Source organism: Melanaphis sacchari, unplaced genomic scaffold, assembly GCF_002803265.2.
Source record: "Melanaphis sacchari strain LSU unplaced genomic scaffold, SCAv2.0 Contig91_pilon_pilon, whole genome shotgun sequence".
NCBI classification, from domain to species: Eukaryota; Metazoa; Arthropoda; class Insecta; order Hemiptera; family Aphididae; genus Melanaphis; species Melanaphis sacchari.
Genome location: NW_020271649.1, coordinates 585,163 through 602,365, shown reverse-complemented (window position 1 = coordinate 602,365; position 17,203 = coordinate 585,163). Strand labels below are relative to the sequence as shown.

General features: G+C 27.1%; 1 protein-coding gene across 4 annotated transcripts in view; it reads left to right on the top strand.

Annotated features, from left to right (window-relative positions):
* The window catches only part of LOC112602859 (fat-like cadherin-related tumor suppressor homolog), a 136,690-nt gene that overhangs the window by 92,865 nt on the left and 26,622 nt on the right, over positions 1 to 17,203 (top strand). For all 4 annotated transcript variants that reach the window (XM_025351197.1, XM_025351199.1, XM_025351198.1 and 1 more), the window contains 2 exons: positions 11,655 to 11,761; positions 16,737 to 16,941. In XM_025351197.1, coding sequence (XP_025206982.1) covers positions 11,655 to 11,761; positions 16,737 to 16,941 — 312 coding nt within the window. The remainder of the gene's footprint in view (positions 1 to 11,654; positions 11,762 to 16,736; positions 16,942 to 17,203) is intronic.

Genomic DNA, 17,203 nt, shown 5'->3' with positions numbered 1-17,203 from the left:
ACCGAGTTTATACAGTAATAGTAAACCCCGTTTTATAGTTGCGATTGCCGTATCAGCTGATATAATACTTTAATGAAACTGTCGCCGTGATGGAAATCAGTATATTTCTGTCATCGTGTCACAATGATAGCTATCCCAGGCATGGTAGTCGATAGTAGATTTGAGATGCTTGATTCTCGACTAAAATTATTTTTTTATACTAGTATAATTTTTATTTTTAAAAGGTATTATGAATACCTACTGTAGTAAAACGCATATTTATCGTATACTCGAATTTGGTTTTTATTAAATTGAATTTTCTTATCGAACAAGATTAGTGTTTACGACATTGATATTGATATCTGGTGGTCGCTGCATTCGCGTCGAGAATATTTTGTAAATACCCCGTTCAATTGACTAACACTTAAACTACACTTAAAACTACCTTCAATAAAGGTTCTTCATATATCTACCTACGTACAGGTTATTATAAATATAGATCACGCATATAGTTATAAATAAATGTATATTGAATTTCAAAAGGTCTACACTCGAATAAGTTTTAAAACGCACCTATAGTATAGGATGACAAAAAATTCCGTTGTTACATTTTTATCAAAACACACGACTATTGTAATGTGTGTGTGTGTGTGTGTGTGTGTGTGTATTTTGACTGCGATATTGTTATAATATAATACTATTATTATGTGCGTATATCGATCGGTTAACTTCTTTGGCTTTGCTTCTAATCCCCATATCCGTTCATTTCATAGGACATTCTGTCAAATTGCCGGGTACGATTCAATACTTATATGTTTAACGAATTTTCGTACAGCCTTCTGTTGTCGTTATACCTATACGCACGTTTTCACTAATAATGCATTATATTAATACGATGATATGATCGATGGGCGATTAAAATTTAATTTTAACTCCTTTTTGCTGCAAAAAAAAAATATTTTCGTTCACCCACGCCTGCATGTATTTTATATCTATACGTTAAATAATAATTGAATAACAATCATATAATATAAATATGATAAGAACCGTGGCGGTGATGTACATTATATATTATTATAATTGGTAAACGTAAAACGTTGGCTTTAATCAACTAATGGTTGTATTTTAATCGTTTTCGTAAGTTCGATAACTCGTATAATATAATATATAAAGATGTGAAGGGTTAACGTACCGTTTGTTCGCGACAAAGGCGCCGTATGTTCGGCGTGGGACATGAGTGGTATAACGATATCGAGTTCGAGAATGAAATTTACTGTTCAATGTTAAGAAAAAAATGTTTGGTTTTATTTTTATTTATTTTTTTGGCTATTTCAACACCCTCTCACCCCCCCGTACGTGTATTCCACTATCGCTTATAAAACATGTAAATTTATGTTTTCGACGTGCATTTGCATACGCGCAGAGGGTCCGCATAACGAAAAACAAAACAACAACCGACAAACACTTTCGACGCGTATCCGAGTTACGCTTATTGGATTTCAGCCGCCGTTGCGCCTGGTGCGCGCACACGGTAGTTGTTGACGTCAACAGCGGCGGTGGCGATTCTATGGCTTTCTTATGCGGGGAAAAAAATAATAAATGTATTGTGTTTCATAAATCTACTAAAAGTCCACTGCGTGAGAGGCCGTCGAAAATCTCGGTCGAGACCAGCTAGAGACTATTGTATTATATATATTTATGCCACTTATTATTGTTATTATTTCATTAAAAGAAGAATTGTTTCGAGTGTTTTTTCCCTCACATCACTTTCCACCCGTTGTTTAAATAATACATAATATAATATATTATATTGTTTCCACGCGAAATATGTGTACAATTGCCATCTCCATAACTACGTGTGTCTAGTGGAATCTAATTGTAAGTAAAACTTGATTAGCGGGTAGTTAACAGATCGCGACAGTCGTTGATATTATGTATAGAAAAGATCAGAAAATTCCATAGAATGACTGTTGTAAATGCATAATTAAATTATAAATGAAAAACGAGATAAGTTGTAATTTTCTTTTAATCCCTATTTAGTTTGATCTTTAACTAAATTATAATAATAATCAAAACGATAAATAAATGAAAGAAGTACCATATATGTAAACTAGTTAACTCAAAATATCAATACAAAATAATACGTTGTAGTTAATAACTAATCGCGTAATAATGCACTTCACAGCGGTTATACCACTGAATAACAGTTATTCTGTGATTATAAGGTGAGATAATGTTGTAGTTACTGCCTATCATAAAATTATTTATTTGACTGTGTAAAAACTAAAAAACCAACTAAGTTCAAAAAAAAATTGTTAAGATTATAAATAACCAAATATTCAATTTTCCAACCCAACAATATATATAAAGTTAACGGTTAAAACTGAATAGTATTTTTTAATTTATAAATGATAATAAAATAACATTTTTAATTAAAATAATATATTACTATATAATCAGATTATTTATTGTGTATTAATTGTATGTTTATAGATATAAATTTTAAATTTTGTTAAATACTAGTATTCATTATTGTGCATTATTGTTCCAATTTTCTGAAAATTTGTAGTAAAATTGCTAAAAATCCTGTTCACAAATCATCATCACACAATAGTTATTATAGTATGTTTGCTTGGATTCTGAATAATTATAATAATATGTTCGTTATACCCATTAAAGTTGATACTTACTCCAGTATGCAATCATCCTACAATGGGTACAATCAATTACTGTATTAAATATTTTCCATTATTCAATTTTTTTTTTTTTCAATTCAAACCACGTCACGGTCCGTTTTAAAAGCACGTGCCTTCCTGCAATCGTGTGTACTAAGACTTCGTATCCCGGTCCCCCATTAAAATTTTGTCGTGAATCTCGACAATACTAATTAGTCAAAACTAGTGTGGGAGACAGATGATAGGAGTCAGTTGCTTCGGTGCATCAGACATCTAAAATAACAATGTACAATACCGCTTTAATTAAAACATGAAAACCGCCAACGCAAACGCCGCAAATACCATCATCGAAAAAGATAAAATATTTTATGAATTCGCTATAGTTCACATGTAATACCAGCTAGCCCTGTCGTCCTCTTCCTTGACAACGTTGTCTTTGAAATCGTCCGTTCTAATATCTTCTTCGCATTTCCCCAAACTATTGTAACCACTCTACAATTTCACTCGTGTACTTATTATAGTATTACAAGTATTTAAAACAGTTTCAGTCGTTCTTTATTAAAACGAATATGCCTGCAGCTAAATTACTCGTCGAAAACCACAATTAACTGCCCCACGTTTGGCCGATAAATTAGTTATAAACACGCATTGTGTACAAACTCGTGTAATAATTTTAAGTTGAATTTTAAGTCAAAAATAGATGAGGGGTGGTAGCGCGAGAATCAGTCGACGTTTTATGTTTTATACTGTGGTTTATATACCGTATGCATAGTATACTTATTTATAACAGGTACTAATATTTGAACTAGGACAATCAGCATATTTTATATATTATATGTGACCCAAAATGTATAAATTGCATGACGTTTTCCGGTCATATATAATGACGATTTCGTTAAAACATCATACTACGTGGATAAATGTATGATGATGTATTCAATGACGGTTAATATTTATTTATTTATTTTAATAAACTCCCATAAGAACTCAAATACAGTTAGAAAATTTAACTTAACTAACATGCAATAATATGATATCAACAAAATAAAACAAATAAGGCTTAAACAAAACATTAGTTAGCAAATCAAGTTAAATTAATTAAATTAAATATAATTAAGAAACTATATACTTAACAACCAACTATATAAGATACAGTAGAAAATTAAATCAAATGACAAAAAAACATAGATTAAATGGATATAATTATCTAATTTTAAACAGATGAAAATTAGTCAATGCTTTACTTCTCTGGTAACCCGATCAAGAGAAATATTGTAACCATAACTCAAAAGAAGTACAATAAAATTAAATTTTAAACGTGAAAAAAAAAACGTGATTTATATTGAGGTACATGGAAGTTAAATGACTGTCGTAATTCAGGATAAGAAATCAAACCATTTATCAATTTCGGCAAAAAACAAATATCAGCGTAGTTAACGTCTATTAGCTGGAGAAAATGAACCAACATACGTTTTTAGATATGTGCGTTCTGTATTAACTATATATTATTGTATGTATATATAATAATTTTATCAAGATAGTTTATACTACATGATAATTATTTATTTTTTAACATCTTCTAATGTACTATTCTATTTTACCATGGTATTTTGTGTAAAGCATAAAGTATAATGAGTAATGACTATGTGTTATCGTAATATACTTAATAGTTGAAAAAATTCAACTACTTCACCTTGTGGTTTTGTGGTTAATAATAAGTAATGATTATATAGTCAAATCCTCAAATCCTTTTATACCCAACTATATTATATAATTTAGTTATTAACTAGAAAATTCGTAACACTTTCTACATGGAATACGATGATAGTAATAGGAGTGCATTAAAGGTATACGTAAATATACATTTTCTTAATCGAAACTGATGTTCGTAATACACTTATTATTAAGCAATGTGGATCAATTAAAAATCGTGGCTGTTGAATTAAATATAAATTTCTTGAAAAAAATATAAAAATACAGTAAACTAACCTTAACATTAATTTTAATTCGCCGTTAATGTGCATTATGCAAAAGATTTTATAATGTTACTACTATATTTTAGAGAACAAAATCATAATTAAAGTATTTTAAATTTGACTCGAAAAATAAATTAAATTTGTTACATAGTTTTATTTTAATTGTTTATTCTAACGAATTCCATGTTCTGTTTGAATATAAATTAATTTCCCTTTGATTAATTAATTTATGTTGATAAAGGGTAATCGACCAATAGACTTTGTTGCTAAAATAGGTTTATATAAATATCTAACGGTTTTATTTGTTATTTCTGTCTTATTTATTACAGATGTACCTATAACCGTTTGTAAAAACTCAGACGTTTCATTGGTTTGTTTTTATTTTTTATCCCTCGGTAGTTCGTTTTTCATCTCGACAAAAAAAATGAAAAAGAATGTAGGATTTACGCATTACATGGGTTGTATACAAGACCTATGGGACTTGTCTACGATCATAAACGGGTACATTATAATCCGAATTTAAGCCTGTTGCTCAATTTGGATTTACGATGGCTAAGGGTAGCTTAGCTAAAGATTTATGCGACTGTGTTGTTGCAATACCATTAATAATATATATATTGAGTTCGGATAGAGAGGGGGGGAGATTAAAGAATATTTCATTTTTCCTATGAGCCTGCTATTATATTTAAATTTTTAAAGACTACCATCATCATAACATTTTTAAACCACAAATTACGTTTAATATTAATGCATTGAAATAGTTATTAAAAATAACTAGGTATACGTGGATCTTTAAAAACGTTACGAATAATAAAACTAATACAATTTATTTAATCTTGGCAAGAACGTATATTAACAGTTTCGGTACTTACAAATGCTCAAAAAACAATTTTTCTACGATATTATTTCCTTGTACTATTGTACCATTAAATTTAAAATGTTGTGGGCGTTCAATTTTAACAATAAAAAATAAAAGGAAATACAAATATAAAAATTATCAAAATACAATTTTTTACATTATGCATTTTTATAATTTTATTCATTGTTATTTTCACCTCATTATAAACTTACAAATAAAAGCACACAACGCTTGCATACTGCATATTCACCTAATATTTTGTTTATACTTGGAATATACACTTAAATTGTAGGTATGTATACTTACATCCATTGTAATTGTATACATTTATGTAATTATACTTATATTTAATATTCAGCAAGTGAAAGCTGGATTATTAAAAAAAGTTACTGTGGTTTTTTCGTGTTACATATAAATACATGAATACTTTGGTAATTTGGTATAGACATGTATTTATAATGTAGGTGTATTAAACGATTTGTACAATATTTTTGGTAGCTACGATTACAATAAACTCACTATAAATTATAATTTATTAACGAAAACATGAGTATTGAAAACGCGCCAGTCTGTTGTCAACGGCGGCGTGTAATATAGGCAAATTCAATACAGCTGTGTCAATAGGACGTCAATCAATGACAGTAATATTATATTGTTATATTATATGTTAGAGAATACAGAAATGATTTTTGTAGTAGAATAAAGTAAATATAATTTCACAAAGAAAATATAAAATCTGAAAAGCTTTATTTAGGTTTTTCAACTTTGAGTTATAGGAGTCAATTTAAATCGGTGTCAAAGCTGCGTCTAAAATACAAAGATTAAAGTTCTGAATGCATTGCATTAATTTATGTATCGAAAATAAAATATGTGTACTTTTTACTGAAAATATTTAATATAAAACACATAAATATATATAAAATCAAATAATATTATGTGTAAATATCAGGTGCATTTAGGAATGTTAAATAGGACTTCGGAACGCTAAAAATCTTTTAAATTAATTGGAGAAAGTAAAATAGGTGATTCAATTTTACCAAGAAAAACGTTATTTAAAAATTTAAAACTTTAAACACGTTTGCGTTATACCGATGAATCGATCATACACCTCTCGGCCACAGAAAAATAATTATGGAGTGAATTGAGAATATTTATGATGAATCAACCTAATCGTAAAAATGTACGCTGAAAATATTCTAACTGAATACAATTTCCCGCTTTGTAAGGATCTCATACGACGAAACTATAATTCAAAGGTTAGGTGCACCTACTTATACAAAATATTGTGTATAAATACCTTAGAATTTCTTACCAATCTAAAACCAAACAGATTTTGAGTACAGTTTGTATTTATAGATTATAAATAATTGTATTACACATATATATTTATATTAAATTGATTTTATTGAACATAGGGCGTATATACTCACGTTTTTATTTAATTAAACCAACTAAATAACTTCAATTTATATTTTAAAGTAATGTACTATCGTTAGTTTTTTTTTTGTTTTTGTTTTTTTTTTTATATCCATATGATTTATTTCAATAAAAAAAAAAAAATAATCATACTATTTAAGTTTTAATATTTTATATTGTTCCTTAAAACACTAAATAAAATGTTCGTTAATCTGACAACGATGTGTTTACTTTAGTTATGTGTACCTATATCTTCTGTGTTGAAATAATGTGCTAATAAAGTTTTTAATCGATTAGTGATTGATCACAGATAGTACTTAAAACTTTAAAAGAGGCCAATTTTGGAATCTTCTAAGAAGTTTTCAAAAAAATAACAAAATAACTATGTACTTTCAACTATGACTCTTTTTAATTATTTCATTATAATTAAAAATAATTATAATTATAAAGAATAATCATTTTCCCTAAACACTTACTTGAGTATAAACTTTTAGAAAAAATTCCAATTAATTGAAACAAAATAAATGTATATATACCATATATATGTATATATAATAAAATTCTACTTAATACACAGAGAAACAAATTTAAATTATTTTATAGTTTAAAAATCAATGTTAAGACAAATATAAATTTATTGCTGTTTATTTCAGCAATACAGTTAAATGAGAGGTCTTATAAAAATTGGTGGTAAACATATATATATATATATATATATTTATACACAGTTTAAAAACAAAAAATAAATATGTTTCAATGATTCTTCGCACATATTACCATGTTCGTTTTTTTTAAACATATCTATGCATAAAGGTATTCGAAAAAAAAATTTCACATTTAAATATATGAGAAATGAGCACTTCCATTTTAAATTGGGCAGATAAATCAAAGTTGGCATAAAAAAATCGAATTGAAAACAGCTGCCGTTTGTATAAAATATAATTGTATAAAATTTAATTTTTCTAATATGATATAAGATAAACCGTAGACTCTTTTAATCTTTATTGTAAGCTAATACTATTTTATTTTATTATGGTAGGTATAATACGTATTATTATAAACTTAGATTTAATTTCAAGTACATTTTCTTGAATCCCAAAATCATTTTTACAATGTACATATTTATTCCCGTAATTTTCTCGTCATAATACGATATTTTTGCCGGTCTACTTATTTGTTGCACTATGTCATAATTATTAATAGAGTTGTATCAACAACGTGGTTGTTTCTGTTTAAAATACTTCGTTCAATTCTGCCATTATTTAACTATGTATATATTTTTTAATTTACAACTATAACTGTTAAATTTGTATATATATTTACTAAATTCCAGACAGCTGCAGTTCAACAAATTATTAACAGCGTGTGTGTATTCATATTATAGATAGGTGGTAAAAGCATATCAAATTTTAAACTCAAAAATTAAAAAAAAATAGTTTGTATATCAAAAATTTTCAGATCAATAATATTTTATAAAAGTTGTTTTTTTCTTTTTATGTTTATTACATAACACTCAATTTATTTAAAATTGCGTCGGGTTTGGTTTTAAGTTTCGATTACAAGAGCTCAACGAAATACAATATTAAACTTATACATATTTTATTTTATTTTCTGTGCTAGTCAAAATCGCACCAGTCACGCACACTAGTATTATGACAACCAAATTATTTCTCGAAATTGTCCATCTTATTAGAATTTATTGCATGTTCCGTGATAAATCAAGTATTGATTTAAGGTTTAAGTGCTTAAAATAAATTACCGTATGAAATCAATCAAATCGGTTAAGACTGCTTTTAAATATGATAAATAATTATTTTTAAAAACGACAATATAAAGCAAGATCTGAAGAGCATTCTTTACCAACTATACTTGGTAAATAAATTTATTCAGAAATGCGCATTGTATATATAGTTTATAAAAAATGCACTCATATCAGGCAAATTATAAAACAATAAACAATACATATTAATTTTGTGAAGAGCTTAATTTAAAATGACTATGAAACCTTCACAATATTCACTGATTTAATTGTTCACAAACTATTTCAAGAGAAAATTGCACTGTGACAAGTCATTGAAATAGTACAACTATTGTAAATTACTTCTGAGTAACACAGTTAATCGTTCTAAGTTAATTTACAAATTTAGTATCGTAACATGCAACGTATTTAGTATTGAATCGAACACGTTTGAGTTGTGAAATAACTGACATGTATACATTTTAAAATTAGGTTAAAATTTTATAGATATTTATTATTTATTGATTTACATTTAACCATTTTTGTATAATTGAATAACTTTTCTATAAAATCTTAGAATGATTACGCTTAATAAACATTGTTAATTGTGTAGGTATATAATATATTGTACTGTATATTATACATTATACTCTTACATCATATTTAAGACCATACTTTTTTCAAACTCTTCTCTCTAATATCTAATAAGCTTCTAACAACTTAAATAAACCATGCAGTTTCTATTTTCTGTTCGTATATAATAAACAATAATTAACCGTCTGATACAGAAGTCATTTCAGGCGATCTGAGCGTATCATATTATTCAACACTCACATGTAGGGGTGCGTTTATCGCGTTAGTGGAATTTATTAATTACAATATTATATCACATAATATCTGTTCGCCTGTGAAACGGATAAAAACGTGACCGCGTCTACACCGAACCTACAAGTGTATACTGATGGTCGCTCATTAGTTATTATTATATTGATTAGCGGCAAACAACGACAGAGATGTCCGGCGGTCGTAATGGCGCTAAATCCGTTAGCGTTTAAACCACGCAGTAATCGATTATTTATTGATTTTGGTAGCATACAATATATAGTATAGCTGATTACGTGGTCCTATACTCGAGTATTTGGATGTGAAGGATTTTTTCAGCTACGAGAATAAATTTGCCCAACCAACCTTCAGAATTTTACGTCATGAACCTTACACCGCCACTCATCCGTCGATTTCGTTGTTATATAGAAATAACAATATAATATTATAATAATTACAATTGGATAATAATCGTTTTAATGTAAATTATTACTGTGACATAACGTGCGAATTGATTCACGAGTTGAATTTTTAATCGGTAGTACTATTTAGAGTTTAAGAAGTCTGTGTATTAACGTACAGTTCAAAAGACGATCGATTTCAACGAATTTCGTTTAAATATCAATAATTATTATGAACTTAAAACTGAATAATACTACATACTTTATTATATGTAACAGATTTGAGAAAAAAAAAACAACATATTTTGAAAATGTATATTAATCATTAAGTCCGTGGGGATATATATATACCTATCCAGATTACTATTCTTTGTTCATTTCGTGGTCTATAACGGAATTATTATTATTTCAGAACAAAGTAGAGGAACAACACAAACAATAATTTTATTGTTTAATTAAATAATGTACAAAAGAGAAATTCTAATCCTAAATCATTCATAACAATTACTACTCATAATATATATTACGGTTTCATCGTAACAGTTGATAGACTAAATTAAGTTGATTTATGTTAAATAAAAATATGAACGTCATTTAAAATTCTCATCAAAACCAAACAATAATGCTGCCTCATCGATATATTAATGTCTTATACGCGATTTCACAGCTCGTATATGTATAATGTGGTGTGCACTATTTCGGAACATCGAAGCCGATGATGTTTGCACGTTTGTTCGGAAATAATAATAATAATACGCCGAAAAGAAAAATGTATTGTAGTCGGTCATTTTTCGATAGAACTTTCTAAAAGTCAAGGATATAATATATAATGCAACGTCTTTCTTTGAAACACGATTCTCACAAGTCCATTTCTCAATCATTCATCACTGACGAAATTATTCGATAACACACTATGTATCCTTTTCGGTCGACTAAATATATCATTAATTTGATATTCTTCATCATAAACACAATCCATAACTCGATCTAAAATTTACATATAATATACAGACTACAGCTTATTCGTTTGCTAATCAATCAAAATCATGTGTTAAATACGATATATATATATATTATTACATACAGAAGACAAAATAAATTTAATCAGTATCTTCCCGGAATTACGTTTTATGAAATATCATATCGTTACGAGACAACTCTAAGACGGGTAGCAAAATAGTTGTGTTTTTGATCAAGTTTCAAACCATATACCGGTTTTCTGTCAGCGTTCATTAAGACACAAATATTTCCTTTTCTTCCAGACAGCTGTCTAACGATAATATATCCCTTAATACGTTTCAAAATAAAAGCTTTATTAAAGTAATTCAATTATACAACACCAAATAGTTATAGCAAAACAAAAAAAGAAAAAGAAGTACAAACGCGTATATTTATATTTACTCGCGTCACAAGCTATTGTTGTGAAAAACAAAATACACGTCGCATATATTTTATATTGACACGTAGAAATGTAATATTCAATTTCAAATACGCACGGGAATCGTAGTCTGCACCGTATTTTATGTTGCAGTCCTGTGATATTTGGTTATGAATACGTAAACAGTATACATTTTTTAACTAATCTGTATATTTTTTACCCAACCCCCCTCCTCCTCCTCTACCGACGTCGTTTGAACAAACATTAATAATCGCATTTATATACTGCAGCAGTATAAGCAGCATATAACACTGTTTATTATTATACAATTTTATTCTATGCCGCCACGATAATATTGTTTATTTAGTTTATTAATTAAATTAATTATATTTGTATTATTATTTTCACAGGAAATATCAGGACAATGGTAGTGCTGGACATGGAGACCAAATCGTCGTATTGGTTGACCGTGATGGCTTTTGACCACGCCACCGTTCCTCTGCACTCTCGTCTCGAGGTACGATGATATTATAACACTAATTTGAATCAATTATTTATACGACCGGCGGCATGACTAGACGGTGAATATGTAAACCGAGTGGTGGGGAAAGGGAAGTTGAAGTCCCGTTATGCATATATATATATATATGGTGAACGTTTGAAACATTTATGAACTAGCTTTCGTGGATAACGTACCGTTTGACATTAATGTTTTACAATATTGCGTGACAACCGGAAAACACTGCATAATACAGTGCGATTATCAAAAAACCTGACGACTCTAACGTGTTAAGGTTTTGCCGCGGTCATCTGGTCGTCTTAGTTGCTCACACGTGCAGTTTCAGCTTTTCGTAGACAGCTAGGGTATTGAATGTTCGAACAAAATGTCTCACCAAATATTCGTCTTTTATTCTCCTTCGTACGATTTTGATCCTTATATCTAAACGATTCGATCTTAAACGTACGCATTTAATGTACAGGGTATCCAGAAAATATGGTTTATTATTTTTCTTTAGATTCTTCGGATGCTATTTACGTAATAAAATAATAATATATATAATTATTTTATGCACTGTAGTGTATGTGTTATGCTCGATGCAAATGAAATATAAATTCTTTGTAACTTTGTTATCGGTCGATCTATAGTGTGATATTAAAAATAAATGTTGACAAGAAAAACATATTAAATTCCTCTTTTGTAAAATGTTGGTTCAATCAATTCTATTTCTTTAAACAGTCTTAAATACGAGTAGGTTTTTGTTTATGATAAACTCGGGAATATAAAGAAATACGAAAATCGTATCCCTTTATAACATATATATATATAATATATAGAATAAATACATAAACTTTTATACATATATTATTTTCTAGTTGTATAAAATCAATATTACTAATTGTAGTCATGAAAGACGGTGAATTTGTTAATTTATTTTTTCTTGAATAAAAGAAAGGAGAAAACAATTTGTTTAAAATGAATAGTGAAGTATAAAAAGAAAATGTTATATTGGTAAACGAAAACCCGAAACACTTACAAAATATTATTAAAAGGTGAACACACATCCATACCCTTTGTATTTAAAATCAATATAACAACCAATTTGATCGTAATATATTAATTTTCTTAATACGTTACAAAAAAAATATTCTTATTTTTTAACCGGTCATCATCCAAATTATAACTCAAGTATAATATAACCATAACCTTAGTTTTTATTCATAATATTTAATTGATATAAATGTAGGTAAATATTGAGAAATGCTATATGGAGTTTTTCTCGATTAATAAATAAGTATTTAAAGTGAAATAATATTAATAATTATTCGAATTTATCATTGTTTTTTTTAGAGAAATACTATATTTTGATCACCTTTTGGAGCTATAAAACTAATTCAATATATTCTCTAGTATCAATGTGGATTTAATTAGTACTTTGAAAGGTCAATAGTAAACATTTTTAATGCAAAACCAATTTTCGACAAATTTGATTATTTTATTGTAATTTAGAAGCCGAGTAAACATAAATTTACTAATTTAATATCAAATGTTTATTAGTATTTTCTATACGTAATTTAATTTTCAAAATATTATGGCTAATTTCAAGCTTTTTACAGCGTTTTAAACTTAAATTTTTTTTGGTTATTTTTTTAAATGTATTTTAAATGTTTAGCTTTGGTTTAAAGCTTGAAAATGTAATTCTATATTTGCACATTTTATTCTAATAACCGTTTAAAGATATTTAAAATAATATCTAAGCACGATTTTTTGTGTTTAAAGTTAAAATCTTGACAAAATTTGTAAATAATTTTGTATTTAAAAATGTCAATCTTTATTTCTAGTTTAGACTTAATTATTTATCATAATTACATATTTTTTGTTTAAACACGAAAATTTAAATAGTATATTAGTGTATACATATATATACTTAATTAACTTTAAATGTTGATAAAATTGGATATTTAAACGAAAAATTACGATTTTATTCAATTATATTATTGAAATTCAAAATATTTTATTTTATGCTATTGCCTGTTTATACCACAAACCTATTCACACTGCTTTAAAGTAAATCGATATCAACTCAAATGTTAATAACAATGGTATATTATGATATAAATTATATATCTATTTTAATAATTAATAAACATGAAGTTTTCGGAAAAAATGTACTGTACCAAATATCATTTTAATAATAAAACAAATATATTATTATAATAATAATATATATTTATAATAAAATATACTTAGCAATATAAACTGACAGAACAGCAAAATTTCTGATGCTAAACAAATTCATACTAACAATAATTAATGGTGTTTCAAAAATAAAAAATGTTGTGATTGGAGGACTGGTGAAATGTTTGCTTATTATTTATCATTAAATTCAAATTTAAATACATCTATTACTGCGACTAAATTACGAAGTACACTTGATACCAGCTACTGTAAATCAAAGTGGTTTCCACTTTTTACTTTTGTCAATTAGATCCAATTTACTATCAAAAACTACTCTAATAATGAAAATTTAAACTCATACATTCATCGCTCTGCTTAGAATCTAAAAGCACTTTAATTATTATATATTATTTTATAATCACAGGATGGAAATCATAAAATATGGTTATAAATATTTTGGTACTTTCAAAGAAAAAACATAGATTTTAGTTTTATTCTAATTATATGTAATAAGGACTTCATTTTCTACAAATTAAATTTAATTATTTAAATAGACTTATAAATGTATGCTTCTCTATATATGACTTGAACGGGAATTTAACTTTGTGTATGTATAGATAAATCGATTTCTTTTTGACTTTTGGAAAATCTAGTCATTTATAATATCTTAACAATACTCGTTTAAATTTTAAAAATCAAAATATATTATAATAATGTACAAAGCAAATGCATAGAATTATTATTTTATTTTTTCACTTCACTTAGCACATTTTGTCCCTTCACCATCAAAATCAATTCTTTCCAAATTTCCCTTGCTATTTTATGCTGCATTGCATAGCCGCCGCTCGTTCTAGAACTATTCATTTCTTCCTCATTTTTAAGCTTTACCAGTCCTTAAATCATAATTTTTTTAATCATTTAACGGTTTTACCTACTGTACAGATCATTTAGCTTAGAGTAATTATTAGTTCATTCCACTTATTACAAAATATATAGGTATATGAATTGATAACGCTATTTTATTGGTTGTACGTGTACGTTTTATAATGATAAAGTAATTATTCTATTCAAAACATAAATGTCAAACCAACTTACAATCATTTCATTTATATTAATTTATAAATATAACAATTGCCATTAAATATATGGATTTACAAATAACTTTTTTAAGATTAATTTTCCTTATCGGTAGTTGTCTACTTTATAGACGCAGGGCTGGTGTAGTGTAACTTATATAATATTGAATTTAATTCTCAATTACTTGAATTCACTGACTTGTAAAAATATGAAATTTCTCACTTCTTACTCTAACAAATATATTACTATCTATCTATATTGTTTAATATTTAAAGAAAAAAAGCAAAATAAACTGAAAATTATCAGTTATTGAATTATCTTACCTTTTATCATAGCATTTAATATTTATTAACTGTTAAGATTTTCTTTACAATGGAAAATTTATTTTTTCAATTTAATAAGATATTAAATTATATTTTTGTACAATAATAACATATAATACTTCAAAAAAATAATTTTACCCGTCAACAATAAACCGATACAACTCACAGATAACTGGCATTGTATTCTCTTTAAAAGGAAAATGTACACACTGCGTAAAGATTATTGTTTGAGTATGATGTTGACGATAACAACACTGCAATGGTAATCCTATAGTTGAAATTAATATTTACTAAATAAAATCTATATTTTTTAGATTTTTCGTATTATTTAATTATAAAGTATTATAAGTACTTAATTTAAAATTAATAAAAGGAAGTAAGAGTTGTATAACTTAGTTGTCTTTTTCAACACTAACAAATATTTTAAGAGCATATATTCAAACTTCTAAACTTTTGAAATAACGAACGCACAGTTAAAAATATATACGTATTTGCACACAATATACTTATAAGCACGAATTACTTTTAGGTAGTAAAGTTCTTCGCTCATATTTTAGAGTTGTTAATTATTACAATGTGCTATATTTGTATGTCTAATAGTTATTATATGCATTAAAATATTGTTTTGTATATTGCATGCGTGTATATTATAAAATACATCGGTAATTATAATAATTTACTTAAACTTAAGTAATAAAACAAATTATTTAATTTAATAATTCATAAATGATATCAATAAATTTATTTTTAGTGGACTCAGTTAAAAAAATTTAGTTTGTCATTAAAACCATACCTATTAATTTAAACAGTGATTTTTTTTGTAATTGGTAAAGTTATCATAGTTATGCGAAACTCTATATTCCAATTACATGATATAAAAAATCTCATTTGTAAAAAAAATTGCGTGTACCACTAATATAATCTCATCTTGACTAGGTGTTAAAACTTTTGTTGTTTTTAACAACTTAAATCGTTTTTTTATTTTATATTTAGTTATCAAAATCGGTTTTTCTTTTTTTTTTCGTTAAAAGTATCGCCACAGTTATGAACTATAAAAAATCTTAAAAAATAACATTCCCCCATTACCCATCTAGAAAAAGGTGTAAAAACATACACCATATTATTTGGGTACACAATATCTGTCTACGTGTGCACCATAATATGTATATCCGTCATTTACCAGAAAACTTACATGCAAACGTAACACATTATATTTCTGTCCATCCAAAAGTCGTTTGAATGTGAATCAAGATAGTGTCGTCGCCGTAAATAAGATAAATCTGCTATTGTTACTGTTATTATAGCTTATTAGTGGGTATTATTGGTTCCCGGCGTTCCCGCTCATACAATCCATTTCAATTGCATGTATAACGCACAAAAAATAATTAAACAATTTGTTAATTTATTATTCGTAGGTTTATGTGGAAGTGAAGAACATTAACGATAATGTTCCTTTGACTAAAGCCCCAGTGTATTATCCGCGAGTGAAAGAAGATGCTCCGCCCAACACTCCGATCATACAGTTGGAAGCCGAGGATGCTGATATTTCCGACACAAGAATCACATACAAAATTACCACCGGCAATCCACAGTCACTGTTCACAATTTCTTCAAACACTGGTCAGTTTTAATTATAATCGACAATTTTATTTTATATATATTATATAATAACTAGGTATAGTAATTTTGTATTTTAAATATTATGTAGGTCGAATAAAACAGCGAAATAGCATTAATTTCACTCATGAGAGGAGGGAATAATTCATACATAAATACAAACTTACAATATGCATAGCGTATATCTCCATCATCTGTTCAATATCTCCAGTGATCGATCGGTTCGCGAAATAATCGTCCATACATTCATTTTTAGCCGACATAG